The 26,574-nt window shown below is 38.0% G+C and overlaps 1 protein-coding gene across 6 annotated transcripts in view; it reads left to right on the top strand.

The window, feature by feature from the left end:
* The window catches only part of RAB27A (RAB27A, member RAS oncogene family), a 1,055,478-nt gene extending 1,034,440 nt beyond the window's left edge, over window positions 1-21,038 (top strand). For all 6 annotated transcript variants that reach the window (XM_044078949.1, XM_044078945.1, XM_044078950.1 and 3 more), the window contains one exon: window positions 18,680-21,038. In XM_044078949.1, coding sequence (XP_043934884.1) covers window positions 18,680-18,854 — 175 coding nt within the window. In that variant the 3' untranslated portion in view covers window positions 18,855-21,038. The remainder of the gene's footprint in view (window positions 1-18,679) is intronic.
* Window positions 21,039-26,574: the final 5,536 nt, after the last annotated feature.

The following is a 26,574-nucleotide window of genomic DNA, read 5'->3' as shown; positions in this document are numbered from 1 at the left end:
TCCTAAAACACAAACTTTTTGAGGTCCTAACCAAGTTAAGTATTAAATATAATAAAGTAAAATATATATATTTAAAATAAATCTGAAGTCAAACTCATTATCTAAAATAGCTGTCAAAACAGCCTAAATACAGTCCAACAGTACCACCCTGTGGCCAAAGATCTCAATAACAGGCTAGAATTTTGCAGCCCTCGTACAGGGGCAATAGATAGATTTTCATTTAACCCAGGGGGTTTGTTGGCCTCCAAAATCAATTGCCAAAAAAGTTCCCTAACCTCAATGGTGGTCTCCCAAGGCCCTACACTGGGATCCTATTCCACCTTCTCCAATACAAACCCCCCCCCAAGTGCACACTTGGGAATATGTATATAGAGCGTTGTTATTATCCTTGGTCCGTATTGCATTTAGATGTTCATAAATTCTTCTCTTTAACCTACGGGTGGTCTTTCTGACATAAAATGCTCCACAATGCTTACGTGTACAACCACGGTATCACCAATAAGTGCACCAACCTCTTCTTCTTGTAAAAAACGGAATTTATTCCAAATACACTGAGTCGTACATAGCCATAAAAACATAAGAGAACTATAAAAAACACAGTATAGTGTTAAGCGCTTTCACCCACAGCGAATGTGGGCTTCTTCAGAACACTGAATCACTGAACAAACACATCTTTTGTTTAAAATTTGGCGCCACAATTTGATCAATCAGGTATTTAAAGCCATATACCAAAGAGTGCACGTTGCAACCTTAAACATGTGCCAGTGAGTGTGTGAAATAAATAACTTCCAATATAACTGTTAACACATCTAATAATGTGTATCACCTATATTGACAAAAAATGCATACATATATACAACTAAAAAAAGTAATGAAACATATACTACACATATTACGTATTTTCAATGGATATCAGATTGCCTGAGTCCTGAAAAAATGGGAAAGGCATCGCATACCAATAATAAATCAAGAATAAATTCATATGTTTTGCGATATCATAAATCCCAACTGCTATATATACATGATAGTTGAAACTACCTACTAGGACTTCGCATTCCCACTAGTGGATTGTAATGAATATAAAATCTATGTTGAGTTTTTGTACATAAACAATATAAATACATAATGTAAACTTTTAATTTTTTTCTAAAATTAATTTGCAGGATATGAAGTCATTAAGTCCTGGTGGATTTGTGGCGTCTAAATATAGCTGCCACCATGTTTCCCTAAATGCCAACACTGCTTTATGATCACACCCCCTAAGGTCTATGTAGATGGTTTCTAATATGGCAAATCTAAATTCATGGGTATCTCCCATCTTTTCAGTATGCCTATACAATGCATTCTTGGTGTCTTTCCTTCTTATACAATAAACATGATCATATATGCGTTGTCTGAAACTTCTTTTGGTTTTTCCTATATAAAAACTGGGACAAGCAGTACACTTTGCCAAATATATAATCATTTTTGTCTTACAGTTGCCATACTTAAACTTGACCCTTGTGTGACCAATATTTCCAAACTGAATACTTGATACTTCCAATATATATCCACATTGGTTACACATCCCACATTTTGTAGTGTATTTCCCTTTTTTATTTGTTATAGTAGGTTTCATTTGATTATTTTTCTCCAGATACCATTTGATATTATGACCCATTTTAAGTACAAATCTAGGTTTGGTTCCTATGATATCTGTCCAACTAGTATCCCTCAGCATTGTGAACCAATATTTGGTTAATATATTCATAACCTGTTCCACCTCCATATTGTAAGTTAATATACAAGATCTCTCATATTGAGTGATACTTGTTTGATTGTCTTTGTTTATATTACTTAAGTTATTTATTCTACATCTTTGTACATCTCCAGAACCTAATAATGGTTTATATTTTGTTCCCCATTGCATTATTATGTTTTGCCCTATTTGTGCCATCATCTTGTGGGGATATCCTCTCTCCCCAAATAATTGTGTAATGAACTTGACTTCTTCTACCACCTCCTTGTTATGTGAGGTCATTCTTGCAGCTCTTATACACCGACCCTTGAATATATTGCTTCATTTTCTCAGGGTGGTAGCTCCCGTGTTCTAAGTAGTCATTGGCGAAGGTACTTTTCGTATGTATACGTGATTTGACTTCCCCTTCATGTCTATATATATATATATATATATATATATATATATATATATATATATATGTCCAAATAGGGCAATTTTTGACAAACAGGTATCTGCTTATTTGTGGTTTTGACAAAGTGAAATAGACCCCCTTAACTGTGTAACTCTGAAATACCCCTTCAAATCGAGTAATCCCTATCCACCCTGTTCTCGTAGAATCAGCTTATCCCACTTGACTCTTGCCGTCTTCACCTCCCAGATAAAGTCCTTCAGCTCTTTATTAATTGCTATCCACAACTTCTCCTCTGGTTGATAAAAATATGCCTGACCTGTGTAAGACTAATGGGACTAAAAACATTTTAACTGTTTGTGTCTTACTATCCATATCCATATAACAAATCTTCCATTTTCTCAGTTTTTGTTTTGTTCTTTGTTTAGTCTCTTCCCACATATCTTTAGCTGCCACACCAAAATCATTTTTAATCCATACTCCTAAATACTTTATTTTATTATGTCCCCATAAATATGGATATTGCTGAACTAATTTGTATGTGGGTAAATAATTTACCACTATTGCCTTTATTTTAGCTTCATTCATTTTGTATCCTGAAAAGATTTGAAACGGTCTCAAAATGTTTCACGTCACTGTAATGTCTCTTTCTGGTTTTGTCAGGTATAAAATTATATTATCTGCAAATAGAGGCAGTTTTTCTCTTTTCTTGACTACCGTACCAGTTATATCCTTGAATTTCAGAGGCCCTTATTTTCTTTGCCAATGGTTCTAAATATAATGCAAATAACAAAGGGGAAAGAGGACACCCCTGTCTAGTTCCTCTGGTCAAGCAGAAATTATCAGAGAGGACCCCACCCACTTTAATTTTCACCTCCAAACCTCGTATATCCTCCTAACCAACCTTAGAATTTTTTTCAGGAAATGCAAATACTTCCATTGCCCTGATCATAAACACAGCTTACTCTGTATCAAGACCCACCACCAACAGTGGTATTTTCTTACATTCTGCTTCCCTCTGGATCATCAATATTCTGTTAATGTTGTCAAATGTTTGCCTCCCCTCCACAAAACTACATTGATCCATATCTATCAATTTTGACATTACTTTTGACATTTTTTTAGCCATTATAGATATTAACACTTTATAATCATGGTTTAGCTGATGATAGTATAGTATTTTTGAGGATGAATTACAATTTGTGTGGTCTTTATTTTTAGATAGAAGTTACATGAGGGGCCCTAATATAGAACATTAAAGATGACATTTTGGAGCAGCGACATATTAGGTTCACTCTTATTTGTAATTGAAGAAGCACTAGCAAGCACACAACCCAGTTAGCATTTATGGTTGAAGAAGGGAATGGTGTTTTGGTGCAGGATAGATGCACCTGTACCAATATGAGTGGGTTCTTTATTACTCCTTTCAGTAGTGATGTTAACAGATATGTAGAATCTGTAAAAAGAAACTGGGGTTTGGTGTTTGAGTGATGAGAAAAAATTTTGGGTGACCATCCGACTATTGTGTTTACTAGGGGGAGAAATTTGAAGAATCTTTTGGAAAGTAACATATCATCACATATTGTTCGAAGTAATAACAATCATATGTTTGCCTGTGGACACTGCAAACGATGTAGGTTGATACACAAAGGACTGTACATAGTTGTAAAGAGATATGATCGGACCCTTGCTTCCTTCAGGAGGTGTAGTTGGCACTAAAGGATTAGTTTGCATTCCAAGTTGCACAGCCTGTGAGGCTTTTTACGTGGGCAAAACCAATAGAAAGTTAAAAGATAGGATTAGAGAGCATGCCTGTGATGTAAAAAAGAGCAAGTCCACAAACTCTTTGAATAACATTAAGGCCATTGCTCTGCTTTCAAGAAATTTGTTTTTTTCAGAACTGATAGAGTAGTGAAGGTGGACACAGGGTGATTTTGAAGTATTATTAGAATATAAGGAATTGATTTGTCAATTGAGATTGAATGCCCCCATTAATGATATTGTTTCAATTACGAGTGTGTTGACATTCAAAACAAATGTTTTGTAACTTGGGTTTTAATTCATATTTAAAAATACGTATTTCTTATTTTTGATCTAAATCTTTAGCAATGAACTTGTAGCTTTTGATAGATTAAGAAACCTCAGGGGATCAATTTTATTGTTAGTTTGAGTGTTAGGATAATATTAAACTATAAGTATGGTATGATTTTTATATTTTTCCTTGTTGCATATCTTGTATTTCTGTGATCAGACATTTGTTTTATATTGCTATGGCATACTTATTGCTGTGGTGCTTTTTAAAATTAGCCTAATAACTATATTTTTAAGTTAGATTAGAGACTAATGAGTGATTACTTTTTCATGAGGAGGTGTTAGTGATTGGCTAGAAAGCATATTTAAACAATCCAACATTTTATTTGTCATTAACTCTGATGAAGTCCACGGATTTAGGATAAAAGTGCTACGTTAATGTAACCTGTTGTGGTTTGGTGAATTAAAGGAGTGCAAGACTATTCTACTGGGTGTTTTATGTACTTTTATTTTTTGTGCTTTATCTGGTTTCTAAACCAACTGTATTTGAAACAGTGAATATTGTAACAGAGATAAAAAAAATGGAAGCGGGATCTTTAAAAAATAATAGGAATAAATTAAATTGAAAATGGAAATTGTGGGAATAATACATGCAGAAAATGCTTTGGAGGAGAAATGAGGTTTAAGGAGGGGAGGTTGGCATGATGGTTAAGGAGTTTACCATACAAACACAAGGTGCAGGGTTTTATTCTCACATGGGTTAATTAGCTAAGCTTAAAATGGCCAACAAAGGTAGTTAGTCTAGTACTTACCTATGAGCCTAAGAAAAGGCGGGGATTTAATTTATGTAATGTTCCTTTGATTATGTGATATATGACAATATATATGATGTATAAAGTTTGTAAATTTGAACTTGTTAATATGGTTTGATTACTTTTATATAAGTTTAAGTTTGCCTGTGTCACAAGTGATAATTCAGTACATATGGTTAAAGAAAAGAAATGTATGCGTGTCTTTTACTATGTTGACTATACTAGTAGGCAAGTAAGCAAGAAAAAATTCAAACTTTGGAGGGATATTAAGAATTTTAGTTCTAATAGCCCAGTGCTACCCACTTACAATTAAAACATGCAGGAAAGACAGAAGATCTATATGGGTGTCATAGTAACTTTCTGTATTATAATATGAAAGAAATTGTATTATATAGAGAAGTGTTTATTTGTAATTGCAGTACACTTTACCCTAATGGAGTTAACAACAAGCTATTAATGAAGTATGTATTGTAAGTACCAATGTATAGTTCTTATCGGCTGAATCTGAATTAATTGATTGGTTATCTTTGTATCCATCAGTATTGAAAGTAAGTTAAATTTGATGGTTTTAGAACCTTAGAAGGCAGTGGACTGAGACATCAGTTTTATTTTTGTAGCTAGTTAACAAAAGTTATATTTTAAAGTAATTGGTGTTTGTATTGTTATGCATGGATTAGGTACCCAAAAAGACAGAGAACCTCAATAACTGTTAGACTTGAGTGGTTTAACAGATGTATCCCCAAAGAAAGTTTTAGGATGATCACAGTGCTATCAGAAGGGAACAGGGTGTTCCCTTTGGTCTCCAAGGCACCTAGTTCTGCACCAAAATTGCTATGAAATCCAGGAAATTTATTTGCTTTTGAATGGGAGCCAATCATTACCATTTCCAGATTCTACTTTCCAGTTTCTCCTCAGGCCCCAGGCTGTTCAGAACTTATATGTCCTTGTTTTCAGTGAATCAGAGGCTGCAAAGGGTGGAGGAGTTCCGTTACATGGAATATAGATGCCACCAGCTTCATCATGAAACAGGTTATCTACTTGGAACTCTTCTTATCTCATTCAGTCGCAGGAGGGGGGTGGTACAGTAAATACTGCCAAGTCCCAGTTAAAGCCCTCTCCATTACTGGCTGTGCACCAGTGCTCTGGAGGTGAGGACACTTCTCCTCTCCCGTCATGTCCCAGGGTCAGACCTTTCAGGACTTCGTGTCCCAGGATACGATACCCATTCAGACTGACAACATGGCAGTGGTGTGGCACAGAAACAAGTAAGGAAAAACAAGCTTGACCTCCCTGTTGAGGAGAATTTTAGATTATGGTAATGAGCTGTGTCAACAAATTGCTTTCTAACTGCCAACCACATTCCTGGGGAAGCCAATTTTTCAGCACTCAGGTTCAGTCATTGTTTACAGATGCCTTATAAATGGTCTTTCAACCAGTGGTTTAGAACCTGTTCGTCACCTGGGAAAGGTAGCTGTGTGATCTCTTTCCATCTCTGACCAACACCTAGCCCAACAACTTCTGTTCCCTGATCTCTCCTGCACGGGAATGTCCCAATGATGCTGTCTTACGGAAATGGCCCCCAGGATTCTTTTATGCTTTTCTGTCCATTTCTGTGTATTCCAGAGTTCATTCAGAAAGCCAGGTAGAGCAGGTTCAAACTCATTCATGTAGCTTCATTTTGTCCTTGGTGGTTTGGTTCTCCTTCCTAAGGCTTCATTTTCTAGGGAAGCGTCTGCATCTGAAGCCATTCAGATCCCTACTGACCCAACTCTCTGGAAAACCTCATCAGGATCCTCACTCACTTCAATTAACTGCTAATAACCAGAGACTCTTCTGTACCCTTCTAGGATTGTCCAAATTCTTACTTCTGCCCAGAGGTCCAGTACTTATAAGATATATAAGAGCAAATAGATGTGGTTTTCTGTACAACACCGTCTAAAGGTGTGGTTCTCTTCGCAGCTCCAGTTCCTGCAGTGTGACACTTTACTTCTGAAGTATTTGATGTACCATTCTCTTATTCTTCCTATGAAGGATACTTTGCTGCCATTTCTAACTTCCACAAAGGCTCCATTTGTTTGTCACAGGCATCTTTAAAAGTGTACAAGTTCTTTGTTAAGGATATGTTTCTGATCAAACTTCATCTCAAGGGTTCTGTTCCTCCATGAGATTTATATCATGTGATGAAAAACTTTGCTTCTTCCTCTATTGAACCAGCTACAGCTACAACTTTAAAGGTCCCATGTTCGAAAACATTCTTTCTAGTGGACATTCGTTAAGCTACAAGAGTTTTAGAAATGCAGGCATTAAGTGTTGGCTCCCCATACATTGTTTTTCGTAAGGGTAGAGTTTCCTTATGAACAAATATGTATTTTGTGCCCAAGGTGACCACTGAGGCAAACCTCAGTCAGTCTGACTACGTGCTTGTATGTCTGACATAGGGCCCCCCTGCACATCCTATGACTCTGTCCTCGCCTGCAGCTTTTGCATACTGGGGACATATCATGGGCATGACCCACCCCTGGGTAGGACCTCATATCCTTAAATGGGGAGGGGGGGGTCAGTCTCTCTGCTATGCAAGCTGTGGACATTCCCATGAACAGGTGTGGAAGGACTTAATTTACATGGGCCATCATACCACAGCCACCTCCCATGAACAGGTGTGGACGGACTGGATTTACATGGGCCATCATACCACAGCCAGCTGATTACTTGCAGAACGTGAGAGAAATGAAGCCCTGATGTTTCCTGCATGCTGAGTTATGCTTTAGGTGAGGTGGGGCATGCCAAGAAAGGGATATACATTGCCCCCCCTCAGTGATGCACATTTGTAATTCCCCAGTCTGTAGCTCAGGCTTGCTGCCACTCTGCCAACAATCCTGGCCTCCAACTGCATGCTCACACACACCACTTCTGAGAGAAGAGCAAGCTTATACCATGCCAGTCCTCTTCTCTTTCATCAGATCCTCCAGTGTACAACCTACTAATCAAATCTGGGTCATGAGTGTCTTCATAGTTTCATCTTTACATGCCATGAGGCTGACCATAATCCAAATTTTATATATATCTATATCTATCTATATATATATATATATATATATGTGTGTGTGTGTGTGTGTGTATATATATATATATATATATATATATATGTGTATATGCATATATATATATATATATATATATATATATATATATATATATATATATATATATATGTATATATAGATTCACTTTATATTCTCAAAGTACTGAAATATTGAATTTCAGTATCTCGAGACTATAAAGCTGAAAAAAATCAAAAACCCGAAACTTTAAAACCACGAACTTTCAAACCATGAACGTTACACAAACAAAACACTACACCACACAAACACAAATACACCTACCTGCTAACACACAAAAAAAAAACACACAAACAGAAACACAACAAAACTAATACACACACAAACAATCTTGCCCCCCTGCACCCCACCATGTGGGTGCCTGCGCCCCCCCACACCCCCCCACTTATATAAACTAACTCCGAGGTTGCACTAAACACACAAACACATAAAACTCACCACTACACACACACACACACACACACACACACACACACACACACACACACACACACTAAAATCCCTACCCAATACCCTTATAAAAGCACCATTTACCTCAAACCCCAGCTAAATCCACAAACCACACGTCACAGCACATACACGAACACATAAAGGCAAATGCAACATTTCTGCATTCGCTATTATGCAGTTTCGCGTAACTGCACTTTCGACTTTATAGTCTTGAAATACTGAAATTCGATATTTCAGTATTTTGAGATTATAAAGTGTAACTATATATATATATATATATATATATATATATATATATATATATATATATATCAGTACAGCAGTTACTTGGACATCTACTGTTATGCTGTTTTTTGCACAGGTGTTATACTAGGTGGGGATCATGGCAGAGGTGATTACTTATCCCATGTCAAAATCCACTTGTACAGCCTTGGTGTTTGAGGTCCTCCACCCCACATAAGTGCTGGCCTTATGCACAGGTGAGCTAGGCAACCACCCAGGGTGCCATACTTGTAGGGGAGCTCTTTCCCCCTTTATTTCTTTATTTTTAGAGCAATGTTTCTTCACTCTAAAAAAATAAAATGTCCATGCAGAAAAAAAAATGCACCCACAGCACAGTGAGTGCTGCAAGTGGCCGGTGCTCCAGTTGACTTGAGTCAGCTCGTGTTACATTCATGTTGAAAGGCCATGGGAGAACAGATCCTACAACCTTTAAATGTGGGCACCTGAAAGAGTTTATTTATTTTTTTTATTATGGAATTTTGAAGTATGAGGTATCCTCTAACTCCCTGATTCTTGGTGATTTCAACTAACCCACCATAGACTGGGTGAACTATTCCTGCACTAATGCATTCACTCAACAATTCTTTGACTTCATCAGTTTTAACACACTAGGCCAGCTCATTTCATCCCCCACAAGGAGAGATAACATTCTGGACTTGGTTCTCACCAACATGGACGACCACTGCACAACTCCCATAGTATGTTTTTCCCTGGTGAGATCAGATCATCGGATAGTCTCCTTCAAAGTTTCTATCCCACTCAACCCCCACACCACCCCCACCGTAATCAAGCTAAAAACTTTTCAAAAGCTGACTACAACCTCCTAGGGGAGGGTATCTGTAGCTTCACACCAACCCCCCCCCCTCAAATGGTGCAGACAACTTTGCTGAACAGTACACCAATGCAGTATATACAAACACCAGTACAGCTGCATGGACTCAGCCATACCCAACAGAACTAAAACCTGCTCCTCAAGGAAACACAAACCTGTTTGGTGGACATCCTCTATCAACAGGCTCCACAACAAAAGGAAGAAACTCCAAATTGGAAAAACTCCCTTCTTAGCCTCAACAAGCAAATTAGATCACTAGTGAAAACCTCCAAAAGCCAATTACGAATCAAAACTAGCCTCCAAAAGACAGGGAAACCACAAAGCCTTCTTCAGTTATGTCAGGAGTCTCCATGGCAAAGCCCAGGTTTGTTCTGAATTAGTACAAAAGGCGGTATAACAATCTTTTATTAAAATTACCACACAAGCGCTTTCACAGTTGAGACACTGCTTCATCAGATGTTCAAAGGTTTTAACTCATACATATGCTTTAAATAATACAAAGCATCAGACCAACAACCAATCAGAAAAATTCCCTCCGAATACATTATTCTCTCCATTGGCATTTAAAGTACTAGCACAAGGTATTCTGTGTGTGTGTGTGTGTGTGTGTGTGTGTGTGTGTGTGTGTGTGTATATCTATATCTATATATATATATATATATAGATCTAGGACTTTCAATCAAATGTCCGAATCCATTATCACTGAACATACTTTACTGAAAGCGCTTTCACCAAGAAAGCACTTACGGTAAAGTTTGTTTAAAAACTAAAACACTAAACCTACTTCTCTGCTTGGAGGGACAAGTCCCCCTGCACCCCCCCCCCACACCCCCTTACTTTAATATTCTCACTCTGAAGTTGCACTACAGTGGGGAATTTTCCCGTATCCGCACAATAGTACGACCGGCACAACAAGCATACTTATCCGACAGTGCTGCTTTGGTGAACAACACTTTCGGTTAAGTATGCTCAGTGATTTCTGCTTCAGTGAAAAGTGCATTTGGGGATATGTACGGATCCCATATATATATATATATATATATATATATATATATATATATATATATATATATCTATTGTGTCAAGTCATACAATCTTATTTATACAAAGGTCTGTCTTTCAAGATGGGTTTAAGTGGTACCTTATCATTGAAGCCAAAACTGGCATCAGCCGGCAGTCTGATTATCCATTTTGCTTCAGCTACCTCAGTTTTATTCTCTATATCCCCCCCCCCTCTGTAATCAGCTGTTACTCTCTCCATAACTAAAAACTTCAATGTTTGTGTGTGCCCAGAGATGTGTATGTGCTTGGGTAATGCATTATTAAGATGTCCTTTTATCCTTGTCCATTTATCCTTAGTGCCTTTAAATGTCTCGTTTATCCTTAGTGCCTTTAAGTGACTCATTAATCCTTAGTGCCTTTAAGTGAATCATTTATCCTTAGTGCCTTTTGGACATATTTCTTGGTTTTAAGTGAATCATTTATCCTTAGTGCCACAATTATTGTTAGTTGTTCCGAATTAGTACGGGGACGTTAATATCGACTGGAATACATGCTCTTAAGACTTCCCCTCCACCCATATAAATTTGCATGGCTTCTCCCAGATGATATCTTCACCTACCAGAATCAGTAAGCCTAACAATAAAGAACGTATCCCAGACTGGATATTAATAAACAGCCTACCCCAGATATATAAAACAGGCACCCTACTTGAGAACTTTAGCGATCACTTCCTCACCTATATTATCAGAAAAAGAAATGACATCCCTCAATAATCTACCTTTAAAACCATTAGAAGTAGTAAGAACTTTATTCAGACTAAATTCCAGAATGAACTTAACTCATGGGACTGGTCCAACCTAAGACTACTTCCTCTAGATGAAGTGGTCTTATACTTTAACTCGACATTTCTTGCTATCCTGGATAACCATGCTCCCAAACGTACTATTAGAACCAATAATAAAGTTGCACCATGGCTGTCTAATGATACAAGACAAAAGATTATTAGCAGAAGCAAAGCGTGGACCTCCTGGAGAACCACTAAATCCCCAAAAGACCACCTCATATATAAACAGTTGAGAAATGACACTAAGAAGTCTATTATGCTAGATAAAAAGAGATAGTACTGCAATCTGCAGCAAAAACACCAAAACCAGCCACAAAAATTCCTGTCAGGCATAAATAAACTTCTCCACCCAGGACACTCAGCTACGCCTAGCCACCTAACTACCCTCCAACAACCTCCTAAAATTGTTGCCAACACCTTCAACACTTTCTTTACAGAAACCGTGCAACCCCTAGCCAGCAAGCTATCTCCCAATATCCCAAGTACCACCAATCCCACACCTGATAATAAAATCCCCTTCAAGCTTGATCCAGTACCAATATCTTTTATTAAGTCCCTACTTAAGAAACTGAAACCAACCACCCTTTCAGCAGACCTACTACCTGCAGAGTATCTCCAAAAGCCGCTAATGAAATAGCATACCCCATTTCAATTTTAATCAATAGAACTATTCTCAAAGCTTATATCCCCTCCATCTGGAAAATCTCCCACATTATTCCTCTTCATAAAGGGGGAAATTCCACTGAACTTTCAAATTATAGGCCTATAGCCATTCTGACTCCCTTGGCTAAAATAATGGAAAAATGGATCCATAAGCAATTTCTTGCCTATCTGAATCAAAATTCTCTCCTAGCCCCCTCCCAGCATGGATTTAGACCTTGCCATAGTACAGTCTCAGCCCTTCTCTCCTTCTCTCACCCAATAAATTAAAACCGTAATGACAACAAACTCTCCTCACCCCTCTTCCTAGACCTAAGGCATTTGATATGGTAAACCCCCAGTTACTCTTAGACACATTAAAGTCACTCTCCATAGATAACCTAGCAATTACCTGATTTCAGACTTACCTAAGTGACAGATAACAAGCTGTACTATGGAAGAATAACCTATTGTCCCTTTTACCGGTCACCCTTGGAGTCCCACAGGGATCTATATTAGGTCCCCTCCTATTATCCATATTCATTAATGACCTGTACAAAGTCATCCCTGATGCAACTTGTATTCAGTATGCAGATGACTCATCCCTAATCTGCTCTGCCACCTCCCCCACAGATTTACAATCCTTGTCCCAAATCACGTTCAACAAAGTAGAGAACTGGCTCACTGGTCGCCAACTACTATTAAACCCAAATAAAACCAAACTATTACTCTTCTCCCCCACTCGCAAGGTCCCCTCACCACCTCTCACCATAATATCTAACAATGGTACCATAATTTCCCCAGAACTTGGTACCAAATTACTGGGAGTGATCATAGACAACAACCTTAAGTTTGATGCTCACATAGACAAAACTATTAAAACAATTAATCAAAAACTAGGCTCTTTATACAGGATTAAACAATTCCTAACCCCATCTTCTAGAACTGTTATTGCCCGTACACATCTGCTATCAACCCTTCTTTATACCTCATCCATGTTCGTAAACCTAAACAAATCAAACCTCAATAAATTTACTAGCTGCTACAATAATATTGCCAGATTTGCCACAGGATCAGCTTATAGAACCCATCACTGTTTTAACCTTCAGTCGTTAGACTGGCTAGAATTACCCTACCAACTGCAATATAACCAACTAATAGCTGTTCACAAAATTCTCTACCAACCAGACAGTACAACCATACTCAAAAATATTATCACCCCCTACAGTAACCTAAAGGCCCATTGCTCTTCCAATAAAATCCTAGTACAAACTGTTAAAACCAACAATTCAGCTGGTGAATCACTATTCTCCAACTCTGCTGGAAAAAACTGGAACCTTCTTCCTGCGGAACTCACCACTGACCCCCTCCTTATCCCAATTCAAAAAATCCCTTAGGAAATACCTAAAAATGCATTGGCTTTGCCCCTGTACAAACTCTGACTAACCCCCACTCAAACATAATCTAAAAATGAGAACCTCATTACAAAAATAAATCTCTGATCCTCTTAACTGCTTAGAATTTTGTATATCTCTCACCTACTGAAAGATTTAAAGTTAAGATGATACCATGTATGTTATAACCACCTTAATGTTTGCGTTTCCCTCTGAAATCACTAACTATTTCTTTCTCGGATACTAACTTCCAGCCCATCCTATGTGTATGTGAGGAACACATGTACCTGTGTGTATATTGTTAAACAAATTTCAATTTTGTGATAATTCACTGTAATAATTTCATTGTATTTACACTTGTTATGCACACTTGGAGCTTTTCTCCCCGGGCCTCCGCTGCAAATGGACCTGTATCCAGTCTGACTTTCCTGGTTAACAAATGTAAAATAAAATAAATAAACAGCATCACTTACACTGATCCTGTTGACCTAACCAAACTGCTAGCAGATAGTTCAGTGCAAACTTCACCCCCCCCCCCCCAAAGGTCCTTTCGACATCCACAATCCTTGTCCAACACCTCACATCTCTGTAGATCAGTCATTAAAGGCCCTGTCCAGGGCAATGAACACAGCTTCCATGGGACCTGATAGTATCCCAGGCTGTATTCTGCACCATCTCCAGCAAGAGCTGGCTTCATCATTGAGCACCCTATTCAACCACAGCCTAAGTACAGGCTTCATTCCAGCAGAGTGGAGAACTGCCATTGTCATCCCCTTGCACAAAGGCAATTCCACTACTGACCGTAGAAACTATAGCCCCATTAGCTTTACAAGTCTGATCTGTAAAGCCATGGAGTGTATTATTATGGATCTCATAAACAAGGGCATACTCAATTTCCAAGCACTTGATCCCACTCAGTTTAGATTCATCAAGGGCAGATCCTGCCTGTTGTACCTGTTTGACTTCTTTGAGACTGTCACCAAGGCCCTTAATGAGATAAAGTCAGTTCATACAGCTTACCTTGACTTGGCCAAGGCCTTTGACACAATCCCCAACTTGGCGTAAATCCCTGTCTCATCAGGTGGATGGCTGACTGGCTCACTATCAGGACCATCAAGGTCAAAATAGGTGCCTCCACTTCCAATAGCAGACCTGTCACAAGTGGAGTTCCCCAGGGACCTGTCCTGGGACCCCTTACTATTTGGTATCTACTTCTCAGAGGTTCAGGCAAAGACAGAAGCCTTGTGGCTGACCAAGTTTGTGGATGACTGTAATTTGGGTGCTGTCATTGACTCCTCATATGATATTAACATACTGGAAGAGGGTCTCACAGCAACTAATGACTGGTGACAAAGTCATGGCCTCATGCTAAATGCAAAAAAATGTATCATTCGACCATTCAGCAAAAACACGGCCCCTATTGATTAACTCATCAATGGCAACCTCCTAAACAGTCAATCTATGGTGAAAGACCTGGGTACTCAGGTTGATAATCTCACATTTAACCATCATGTAGCAGCAGTGGATAGAAAAGCCTTTTACTTGGTTCATCTCATAAGTAAAGGGATTGCATCCAGAAAAAATGAGGTTATTACCTCTCTATACTCCCTCCTCATTAGACCTATAATTGAGTATAACACCCCGTTTGGTATGCACCTCTCTAAACATCTGCAGCAACTGGAAAGGCCACAGAAATACCTCACAAAGAGAATCCATGGCTTCCAACACCTGTCCTATGCGGACAAGCTCAAATCACTGTCACTCTACTCGGTATTGTACAGATTGCTCAGAGGTGATCTGTGTCTCATCTACAAAAACAGGAATGCAGGCAAGAGGGCTTGAGGCACGCACATCTACAAGGCAGTCTCATACCCTGCCCTACTAGAGATGCTCCATATCCATAAGTCTAACTCCTCACGCATTACCCACTGGAAAGGCCTGAATCTAACATGTGACATCAACAAACCTGGTGTAGAGAGAGGTTTGTCTCCCAGAGGCTGCCCTGTCTCTGGAATAGACTTCCCGTGCACATAAAACAGAGTACCTCACTGACCCTTTACAAGTGCAACCTTGATAAGTGCATGGGAAACCACAAATTTGTCCCAGGGGTTCCACCTGTGTCCTTTACTGACAGAGGCGACAGGTGCTGACTGAGGTTTCTTTTTAGTGATAAACTTTTGGCGAGGCTTGTAAGGGCCCCAGGGCCATTAGCTTAGTAACCTCCTATGGTCCTTTCAGGGACAGAGGCAAGGACATTCTTCAGAATGCTGGACAGAGAGGTGGAGAATAATGCAGTGTCTGTGAGAGAAGTGTTGGCTTTTAAGATGAGAGGAACAGCTTGGTTTGATGATGTTATTACAGATTTTACAATAATGCTAACAGTGATCAGCCAGATATTTTGGGCAATATTTCTGGCTTTGTGATTTCTGTGGACAGCTGAGGTGGGAAGCAAGTGTCATTACTGTTGTTACAGTTATGCTGGCAGTGATCAACCAGATACTTTTGGAGATATTAATCTGACTTTGTGATTTCTGTAGAGCAACTTGGATTGGAATACTTTAATGTGTGGTAATTTGTCTATGTGCAAAGTGAAGGTGAAATATAATAATGATATGTAATAACATAGATATCAGATGTATGCGTAACTACTAAGTGAGGGTTAGGGTTGGCTGGGTAAAAAAAAACTGACCCTGTTGTCATTTGCTCAGTTTAAACATTCACTCTCTGGCTTATCAGGACTAGCGTGCATTTGTAAAAAGTAAGATGGACTAGCTAACTGGACACCTGATATGCACAGACAGAGTAGTTATAACTGCTGTGGCTGTCTGCTGTGGAGTAAATGACTAACTGGCTATTGCTGTTTATTATTTTGGTTTTGCATGACTAATGTGGTTATGTAAAGGAATGTTAGAAATGTGTGGCAACTGTTTAGAACAAAGGTGAAATACATTACATGTTTGTCCTTTTTTATCCTGATCACATGTCTGAAGTGTACGTAGATGTGAGTGTAACTGCTTGGTGGACGTTGTCTGGATAAAAGTAACTGACCTTGTTGTCACTTGCTCAGTTTAACATTCATCTCACAAAAAGAATAAAGTATAAATGCATCATGGAATGCCCAGACCTTCAGAACTTGTGGGGGCAGATCAGGCAAACACCAAGACTGTATAATGGGATTTTGACATGGGCTTAGTAGTTGCCTCTGCCATAAACCCCACCTAGTCTAAAACTTGCCCTGGTCATAGGTGTACACAGAAGGTCTCTGTACTTGTTGGGGTGGGAGCTGATAACATTATTTAACATTCCTCCTAAACCTCAGAGGTCACTATAACTTCTATTGTGCTGGAGACAGTGTAGTCATTATTTCTTTAACTTTCCTCACAAACTTCAGATATGCATAGAGGTTCCCTTTTGCTTGTATAGGAGTGCTGCAGTGCCTCTAGAAATAACTAGTTGGATATATTATTGTAATCATTATTTGTTTTTTTTTTCCGTTTTTCTCACAATCAAACATCTGATGCATATACAGGTGGCTGTCTTTTGGGGAGAATAAATAAGCATGCTGTTTGTGTGACAGCAAATATGTTATTTCTGTTTGTTTTTTCGTATTGTCGGAGTCTGAGATCATAGGTTCATAGGTTCATACTAGGCTATCGTTTGAAGTTTTAATATGCTGTTAAACAGAATGCAGCAAAAAACACAGTAAAAAAAACAAACTACAGTATTCAAAATATAGAGCCTTTCTGGTAAAGCTACACAGATGGGTGTGGTATGAGAAGACAGATGGGTGTGGCATGAGAAGACAGATGGGTGTGGCATGAGAAGACAGATGGTTGTGGCATGAGAAGACATGCTGTATAAGTATGACAACAGCAGGTTGAAGTATGTTTGTATGCCTTAATTTTAATCCCAGTTTAACACCGGAAGGGGATACACAGAAAGTGACTACCGGTTTTGTGGTGGGGGAAGGTGCTATTCCCAGATGTGATATATGTATCCTTACACGCATTTGTCTTCTCACTGTTTTGTGAACTAGTGTTTTGTCAGCTTTGAGCATTAAAAATTGGTACAAATGATTTTTTCCTTAAAAAAAAAAAAAAAAAAAAGCAGGATTGAATTTCTTTTCAGTTCATATGATTTTTGTTCAGGCCTGCAGTGAATTAAAAGGTTGGGGGAAAAGGCTCTAAAGTGCACATTAGATCATCTACCCACATGTTGCCTAGCACCCCTTAGTTTAATGTAATTGTTAGCTGGTAGTTTTGGTCAGTTAGAATGTGTTGAAAGGATGCAGGGAAATGCAACGTTGAAGAGCAAGATCTAATTTCTTTCCTTAATAATAGTTTCTGTCCAGGCCATCTTTGGATGAAAAGGTTGTTCAAAAAACTCTAAAATGCACCTCAGGGCATCTAGAAACCCCTGTGGCTTCTCGGGGCTGTTTTTCCTCCCCCATTATCATAGAGCGGTTTTGCCTAGATAGAACATATTGGATGAATGAACGAATAACTGCTTGAAAAAAATGGAGAGTAAAACAAACTATAGGGAAAAGAAATAAATAAAAGTAATTTGAATAGTGTGAGTAGGTTATTATGGGTTGGGTAGCTGGGGGTTGGGGGTGGGACACCATGTTGCCTTTTCACCTAGGGCACCAGTTTACCTAAGGTCAGCCCTGCACAGAATTGTACTTTATACAAGTTGTACTTCATATACTATTCTGTCTACAGCATTTGAGGTGTTGCAGTAACCAGAGAGAAGGTTGCATTTTATGTAATTGCTTTTAAGTCAGATAAATATGTGTACTAATTGTGTAGTGTCTGGTTTGGGTTTTCTGGTTGCAGCTTTTATGAACAACGTACATTCTTCTTCATGGGGATTTTGAGCAGGTCTGGAAGTTTGTGGTCTAGTAAAAGAGTGAGAACATGTATTTATTTGCATTTAGTCATTTTTTTCTTCTTAAAAGTGAACTTTAAAACTTTAAAAACAAAATTAGATTTAAGTGTTAATTCTTTATTTTGATAGTTATACAGATGTATCTCATCAGAAATCTGGGTTGGAATGTGTATACATTCACAAGATAATTTCATTGATGAAATAATCATCATATATAGTAGAATAATGCTCATTTGATCATCTTTTTTTTTTTAACAGAATACCATATTTTGAGACGAGCGCAGCTAATGGAACCAATGTCAATAAGGCTGTAGATTGCCTGCTCGATCTTCTAATGAAGCGCATGGGACAGGACCTGGACAGAACCTTGAGGCCCAAAGGACAGAACTCTACAGACCAGTTAAATGAAGATGCAGGAAAATGTAGCTGTTAAACTTGAACGTTTAATTAACAAGGAGTGGAATCTGATGTTGCAGATTTGTGGGTCACTCATTCAACATTAAATTTGTTTTATGACTGCATATGACTTTTATTTATATTCTCTAAAAGAACGGGCCCTGGTGCATATAAATTGTATTTGTCTAGCAAATACAGTTTGCACTTACCTGCAAGGCAATCTGTTCCTCCATAACTTGATATTTGCGTGTCTTTCTCTTTCTCCTTGTCTCAAGAAGACAAGTACATAGACGCACACACACACACACACACATGTATGCTGTTTGTAATTGCTGTTGATTTGAGGTTATAACAGTATCATAGTTTTACTGGCTTTTGTTAGTGTAATTGCCAAATGGTTAATACCTTCTATTGCATCAGTATTCATAAATGTGACGTTTTGTCCATGCAAAAGCTAAATACTAGTGTGTCTTTGTTATGAAATAAATGAAAAAAAAATAACAGGTTGCCAGTTGAAAACCTGCAGTATGGAAGGTTGAACTGAGTGATGTAGCTTTTCCGTTTCACATGTGATCCACTAACCTTCACCTGCACTAAATGCCACATTCCACGGGACCACTATGTATTTGTTACCAGACTATATTGTTTTGTGTTTTATGTCATCTTGTCACTTACATAAACCTTTCTTAGTTTTGAACAGGAAGTTTCGGCAAACTGAGTGCCAACAATATTTTGTCAGAGCCGGTGCTCTGTGCTGTAACTGTTTGTGCCAAGTTTACATTTGGGACTCTCTTGCTCCTAATTTGAATAGGAAAGCAGTGTGGGTCCTCTTGAGTGAGACATAATTGCCTAACGTTTATAACAATCAAATACAAAATCATGTATTTTCCTGCTTTGCCTTTAAATACTTGTAATATGTATTTATATATATTCTTCTGGTGAAAGCTATTTTTGTTTGATGATCTGGTAAATGTAATGTTTTGTCATTATACCAGGATTAGTTTCCTATACTTAACTTGAAAATCCAGTTCTGTACTCAAAATCAGCACCTTGCCAAAAGTTGTTCAGATGAACTGTCATGTGCCTCAAGTGTATTTACAGGTTTGTCTTTACACTGGAATGATGCCAAACGTATCTGGATATTGTCTAAATAAATATAGGTATCTTTAGAAGTTTGTTATAGATGTTTATTAAAAGTCTGTTGTAGAAAGCTTTAAAACATTTTTGTTTCATCTCTTCAGCTGTAATATATTTAAGTATTTTGTGATTAGTTTATTTCATCTAGTTTTAAAAAATGATTGCGCTCTCCCATTGTATAACTCAAGAATGTATGGAAAAACATTTTTGAAGCATCACTTTTGGGGCTTTTAAAATTCCACCCCCACTTCTATCCTTGCAGTTTCCCAAGCAAGTTATTAAAAGTAGAGCACACTGCCAATTTTTTCATGTAGAATGTTTGCCTTCCTGCAGCCACCTTTTTTATATGCTAATACATGCCCTAATAGCATTACCAGCAACAGATAGCGCCTCTCCTGAAAGTATGCTAAGCTTAGTGAGGTAAACCCAATCAACAAAAGTAAATAAAATGAGTTTAAACACACCACCTTGCTAGCATGTTTAGAAGAGGGGCGTGTTGGAATTTGGCATAAAGAAATTACGCGGTTATCTCTTCTGGCTTCCTATTTGCCTGTTCACTGCAGGTATGTTACTTCTTTGAAGGAAGTGTGTTTTTAAGTATCCTGTTTTTCTTGTAATGTATGCCATTTGCTTATTATCGAAACTTTATTTTGTAGAGTTCAACTTAAAGCTAAACATACAAGGTATTTTTAAACTGAAATGTTTCATTTCATTATGGGAGTCCTTGATATGTGTAAAAATAACTTAAAAGTTGATTTTGAACTTAATTCATAGATTGCACTCAGTATCATATTTGGCCGGGAGTGCGTACAGGTGTTTGCTTATGTTCAGTAATCCATAACACCTGTTAAGATATACAGTAAAAAGTTTTAGTGCATGCCTTAATAGACTGGCAAGTCACAAGACCAGATGCACATAAGTCCTTGAAAGGTGCATTTTAAATGAACCTTTGTGTTTTTTGTAGCGACTTTTAGTAGTTTTTGAGAACGCTGGGTTTGAAACTGTAATGACACAATTACAGAAATGTAGTGTGTAGTTGTATGATGTATTCAACCTGATTAAAATGAGAGTTTTTAAAGACTTATCACATTCTCAGCACTCATGATATCCATTGTTTATAAGCAGTAGGATGAAAAGCTGCGGGAATCCTGTTATGTCTATGTATTCTCACTGGAATTTAAATCCCTCAAGGTCTTGTGCCCCAGTTCACCCTGAAATTTAGGTAACAAGTGAAGAAAGTACCACTGGATTCACTGCACCAAACTATTTTACAAGACTGTGTGTGTGTGTGTGTGTGTGTGTGTGTGCACGTTCGCATGCACACTCACACACCACCAGCACGCTCACACACCACCAGCACCAGTTTTCGCAGAATGATCAGATTTTTGCCATATATTTTTGATCTGTTGCTCAAAAAATTTGTGATTTTCTGGCAAATCACTGGGATAAAGTGAGGACTGAACTCACTAAATAATGATATACATTTGTGTTTCAGACTTCATGTCCTTCAGAAAAATGCATGCTAAGACAAATCCTGTTATTCTAGCAACATTTTAAGTTTATAAGAGCAATATTTAAAATCTGGCCCTATTTTTGGGCTTTTGTTCCCCCATTTTGTCAGGCTTTGTCCAGATTTTTTGCTGCAAGAGGTTGAGAGGTATGATACCGATTAGTAATGTAGTAATTACATGAGACGCAGAGATAGTACCGTCTTGCATGCTCTCTTTGCAGGAGTTCATGTAAATGACAGATTTTGTACCTACTGTGAATGAATTAATATGAGCGAGGAAAAGGGTAAGTTTTAGTCTGATTTAATATTTTCTTGCTTCTGTTGTCTGTGTGTGTCTCTCTCTCCCAACAGTAAGCAATGTATCACTGATCACATTATAGTAATTCAAATTCCTGATATGTAGTTTTGAAGAGGATCATACAGTTTGCTCAAAACATGGCTAATAAAGTTAACAAGATGAAACTCATTCAGCGGTTGTCGAACAGACTGACCCTGAGTCAAATTCATCCCGTCCTTTTTTGGGCTCTAGCCTCATTAGTCATGTTGGTGAGGTGATTCTCTGTGAATAATAAATTAATTAATTCATTCATTTGCCCACTTAATCCTGTTCAAGCTTGCTGTGGATCTGTTCCTACCAAGACAATGGAGTTAGTCACACAAGGTGCTAGCCCACTGCAGGACACATGCACCTGTGTACATGTGTGCACAAACACATACACACACACACACACACACACACACACACACACACACACACACACACACACACGTCTATAGGCAGTTTGGAGGATTGCCATTTCACTTATGGCACATTTTATGAGTTTGTGCAAAGCCCATAGCAAGAGCAGGGAAGAGATGATGGTCACACTGGGTGCAAGCTGTTTAAAGTCGGCATTTTAGAATAGGTGCAGATCAGTCCCTACAAGGTGTGACTGTACTCATTTAATCAGCCATGATATTGATTCAGTCAGCAGTGCAAATGCTGTTACAAGTATGAATGGTAATGTGTGTGTGAGGTGCCACTTGTGATCTGAAAGTGCAACACAGAATACACACCTCTGTACTCCATGGCCCGCCTTTAACCCACTTAATGACTTAAAGTGTGGGACTCATCTTGTTGCAAACAAGGATAAGTGAATTGCCTCATTTGCTCCAGTCACTTGAAGGTAAAACGCCAGTGTCAGTTTTCCTACTTAGCAAATATATGCTTCATTATATGCCATGGTGGTACGGCAGTAGCATTGTTACCTCACAGCAAGAGGTTCTCCCGTTCGATTCTTGGCTTGGCTTGGGAGTGCCTTCTGCATGTCCTCCCCGCGGTTGGGTAGCGTTCGAAAGACATGCGTGCGTAAATGGGCGTGCCTTCATTGAAGGTTGGGCGTCGAGCTGGCACCTCGGCGTTTCGTAAAAAAATCTACTGCCAATCATTAGCAGACCGGAGTTCCGCTGTGGCGACCCCTTACCAGGAAAAAGCCGAAAGACAAACAAAACAAACATGACATTTGACAGTAAAAGACTGGTCAAGAAGTGCAAACCAAAGATCTATGTATGATTTTCACAGCACATAAGAAACGGGCATTTGATTTTTCCTTTCATAAAGAAGCATAAAAATAAATGTTTCATTAAGGGTCAGGGTCATAACAGTTCCTCTTCAAGTAGTCTAGTTCTGGCGCTACTATTTCAGATGAACTCTCTTGCGTATACAAAATGGCCACCAGTCCAAGGGTGGCAAAACCAAAAAAGAAGATGTCATTAATTTTTGCAAAATGCTTAAACCATCTTAAAAACACATAACCTTTGAAGTTGTTTTATAGTGGAGTAAGGGTGTTTTTTTTTACTGCTCTGCGTACTGCATTTGTGAGAAACCAGTAGTAATTTTTCCTGTTGCTTGCCCTGTACTAATCAAGGTTTAAAGTATCAAACTGAGGTATCAAAATCAGCATCCAAAATGGAGAGCACATAACATCTAAAATGAACTAAATTGCTACTATTGCAAAATACACACACAGGAGATAATACCATGTAATTGTCTTTAATAATTGTGCACATTTAAAAATGTATTGAAATTCATACATTTAAATCATGGACTAGTGTAACAAAAAGTGCAGTGATTCCCCATAACAACAGCATGACACTATGGTATGTGTGTAAATACACATACCATGCCAGCACTGCAACAATGTAACATGAAGCAGTGTAAATACTCACACCATGCCTGCACTGCTACAATGTAACATGAAGCAGTTCTGCTTAAAAACGTCAATTGAAAATTTGAGGCACAGATTTGCTTTCAATAGCCTGTCAGTGAAACCGTGTACCTTTCAACTACTTAGTGCAAGAATTCTGGATAAAGCCAAAAGTAATGGGGGAGGGGGCAATGGCCAAAAGTTGGAACAATTTTTAAATATTGCTCTTATAAACTTACAAAGTTGATAGAATAGTAGGTTTTGCATTAGCATGCATTTTCTGAAGGGTGTGAAGTCTCTAATCCAAATGTCTGTCATTACTTAGAGACTTCAATCCTCATTGACTTGCCACAAAATTTTATGAGGAACTCCCAAAAAATAGACACAAATCTGGACAACTGAGAGGTAATGGTCACAGCTTAATTAAAGCTTGATCGTGAATGACTTGCTCTGACTCTGACTTTAAACCGAACACAGATGTCTCACATTTCACCACTTATCGAACACTTATTAAATTACTGTTTCAGAAGGTATGTATGGAAGGTGAATTGAATCAGAACATTACCTCGCTAAAAACGTAAGCAACCTACTTATCGCTCGTCTCGTACTAATGTGAGTCCTGTGCCACTTGACTGGTGGCTGCATTTTGTTAATCATTTGCAAGACAACAAGCAGTATTACCAATCATTTAAGTAGCCATAATTGACTTCACAGCTGCATTAATGTAAATCGTTTAATGCATCTATGGTAAGGATTTTAGCAAGGAGCAGGTATAGCTATTCGTTCCAGATTATGAAAGGTGATTGAGACCTGCAAATAAGCTATCTGTTATGTAGGTAAATATTAGTTCTTGTCAATGTCTGAAAAAGTTTTTCTTATGACCTTAGCGCTGTTTGAGGAGGGTGCCAATTTGGGGTACATTGCCCAAGGCTCCAAATGAGTAAGCCACACCTCTGGTTACTGAGGCAAAATTACCTACCATTGTTAATTTATAAACTATTTCTGTCTATGGATAGTTATGCCCTTGAGTGATGGATTTGTAACTGGTAGATGTTACACTACTTGGAGAGGATATTTGTATGGAAGAAAATAGGATTCAGGAAAGTAAAGCCTTCTTATGTGTGAAAAGTAGCGGCAATTAATGTTAGTCTGTAGGGGATAGACAATATCTGTGAAGAAGCTGTCAGTCAATATGTCCTGGCCTAGCATATAGACTTTCCTTTTGAAGCTTTATCTTGCTTTAAAACTTAAAGTGTACATGTAATTTATTAACATTGTTGTTTCTGAACAGTCCATTTTACTTAAGTTTGCCCTAGACTGTTTTTATTATTATTATTGTGTGTGTGTGTGTGTGTGTGTGTGTGTGTGTGTGTGTGTGTGTGTGTGTGTGTGTGTGTGTCCGTTTGTGTTTAATGACTTAAGAATTCCACATTGTACATATAATTCCTGATATGTATAGGTAGGAAACCAAAAGAGAAAATAACCCATTGCCTGTAAATTACAGTAGTTTCTTTGCTTTTATTGCCTTTTTAAGGTGTTACAGAACATTTGAGATTGCCGGATTTGGGGGGGGGGGGATTACCCATCAAACTGTTGTAAGTGAATTATAGCTTGTTGTTCATAGCAGAAATGCAGTACCTTCTTCCACTAAACTGAGCAAGTGGAAATACTGAAAGAAGTCCTTTATGTACACTAAGAGGTCACCAGTATGTGGTGGATTTATGGAGTTCTATTAAGTGCCATTTTTGATCTTTGTCAACTTCCAAGTTAAAAGTACTCCGTGTTTATGTGTAGAATAACTTCAGTTATGTACATTACCGTTATGCTGGTTTTTGCTTTAAAAAACTGTGATGGTTATGTTGTTAATGGGGGTGAAATTCCCAAGCAAACTGCAATCATATTAACAGAATTAATAACATGGAAAATGCATGGCACGAAGTATATTTTCATTTCAACTCTAGTTACTTAAGTTTGTCAGCTTGTAAAACTTCAGTCTAAAGTTAACTATGGAGGCAAACTGCAACAAAGCATGCCTTTGATGTTTCACTTTCATGTCAAAGACAAGTGTTGCAGTGACTTTAAAGAACAATTCATGTTTACATTTTACTGATACAACTGCTTTTCAGCATTGCAGTTCCTTCATATTGGACATTCATACGGAACACTTTGAATATGCATTGGATCTGTTTATTTCTACTTAAGTTACTGAAACTAGTAGCTGAATTTGCCTTTCTTAAAATTAATAACAATGGATACTGTATTTTCCCTTAAGTAAATAAATTCATTTTAGATTTGATAAAAAAAAAATGAAATGCCATATTTTTGTCTTGCATTCTTGTGTAAAGATGTTTAATAATATATGGAAATAAAATTTTGCTTCATTTAACTGTTGTATGTCAGAATGCCCTTTATAATAATAAAAAAAAAATCTCTCTTAAATATCAGTTTTTCCAGTTGATTAGTTTAACAGTTACATAATAGCTTTTTACATACTTCAGCTTTCCTGTTTTTGTTTGCAAGTGGGATAGTGTTTTTCCACATAGTTAATGCTAAAGATTTCAAGTTTGAATCCCATCACCTCTTAATTTCATAATAAATCTTGATGATAATTCCTGACATCTGTGCTCAGTAGTTAACCCTCCGAGTATAATCCCTTAATTTTTCAGTCATCCATTCCTTGTTGCCTAACTGTAGCCTTTACACGTGCACATGTTTGGTGTGTCTGCTCATGGGCATGCTTGTGTGTTCTGCTTTTCCCTCTACAGAAATAAACTAGCTACCTCTTTTTTTGTGGATATTGATATGATGTCTTAACTTGAAAACTGGCTGCCCAGCAGGACACTAAGTGGAATTCAAAGTGACGAAAGCCCAGTTGCATTGGTGTGATATGTTCATATGTGATGGAGCTCTCCTCATCAGCATTT

Source organism: Protopterus annectens, chromosome 7.part1 (genome assembly GCF_019279795.1).
Source record: "Protopterus annectens isolate FY-2018-M chromosome 7.part1, PAN1.0, whole genome shotgun sequence".
Classification (NCBI taxonomy): Eukaryota; Metazoa; Chordata; order Ceratodontiformes; family Protopteridae; genus Protopterus; species Protopterus annectens.
The sequence above is the reverse complement of the archived record's forward strand: the minus strand, read 5'-3'. Positions and strand labels throughout refer to the sequence as shown.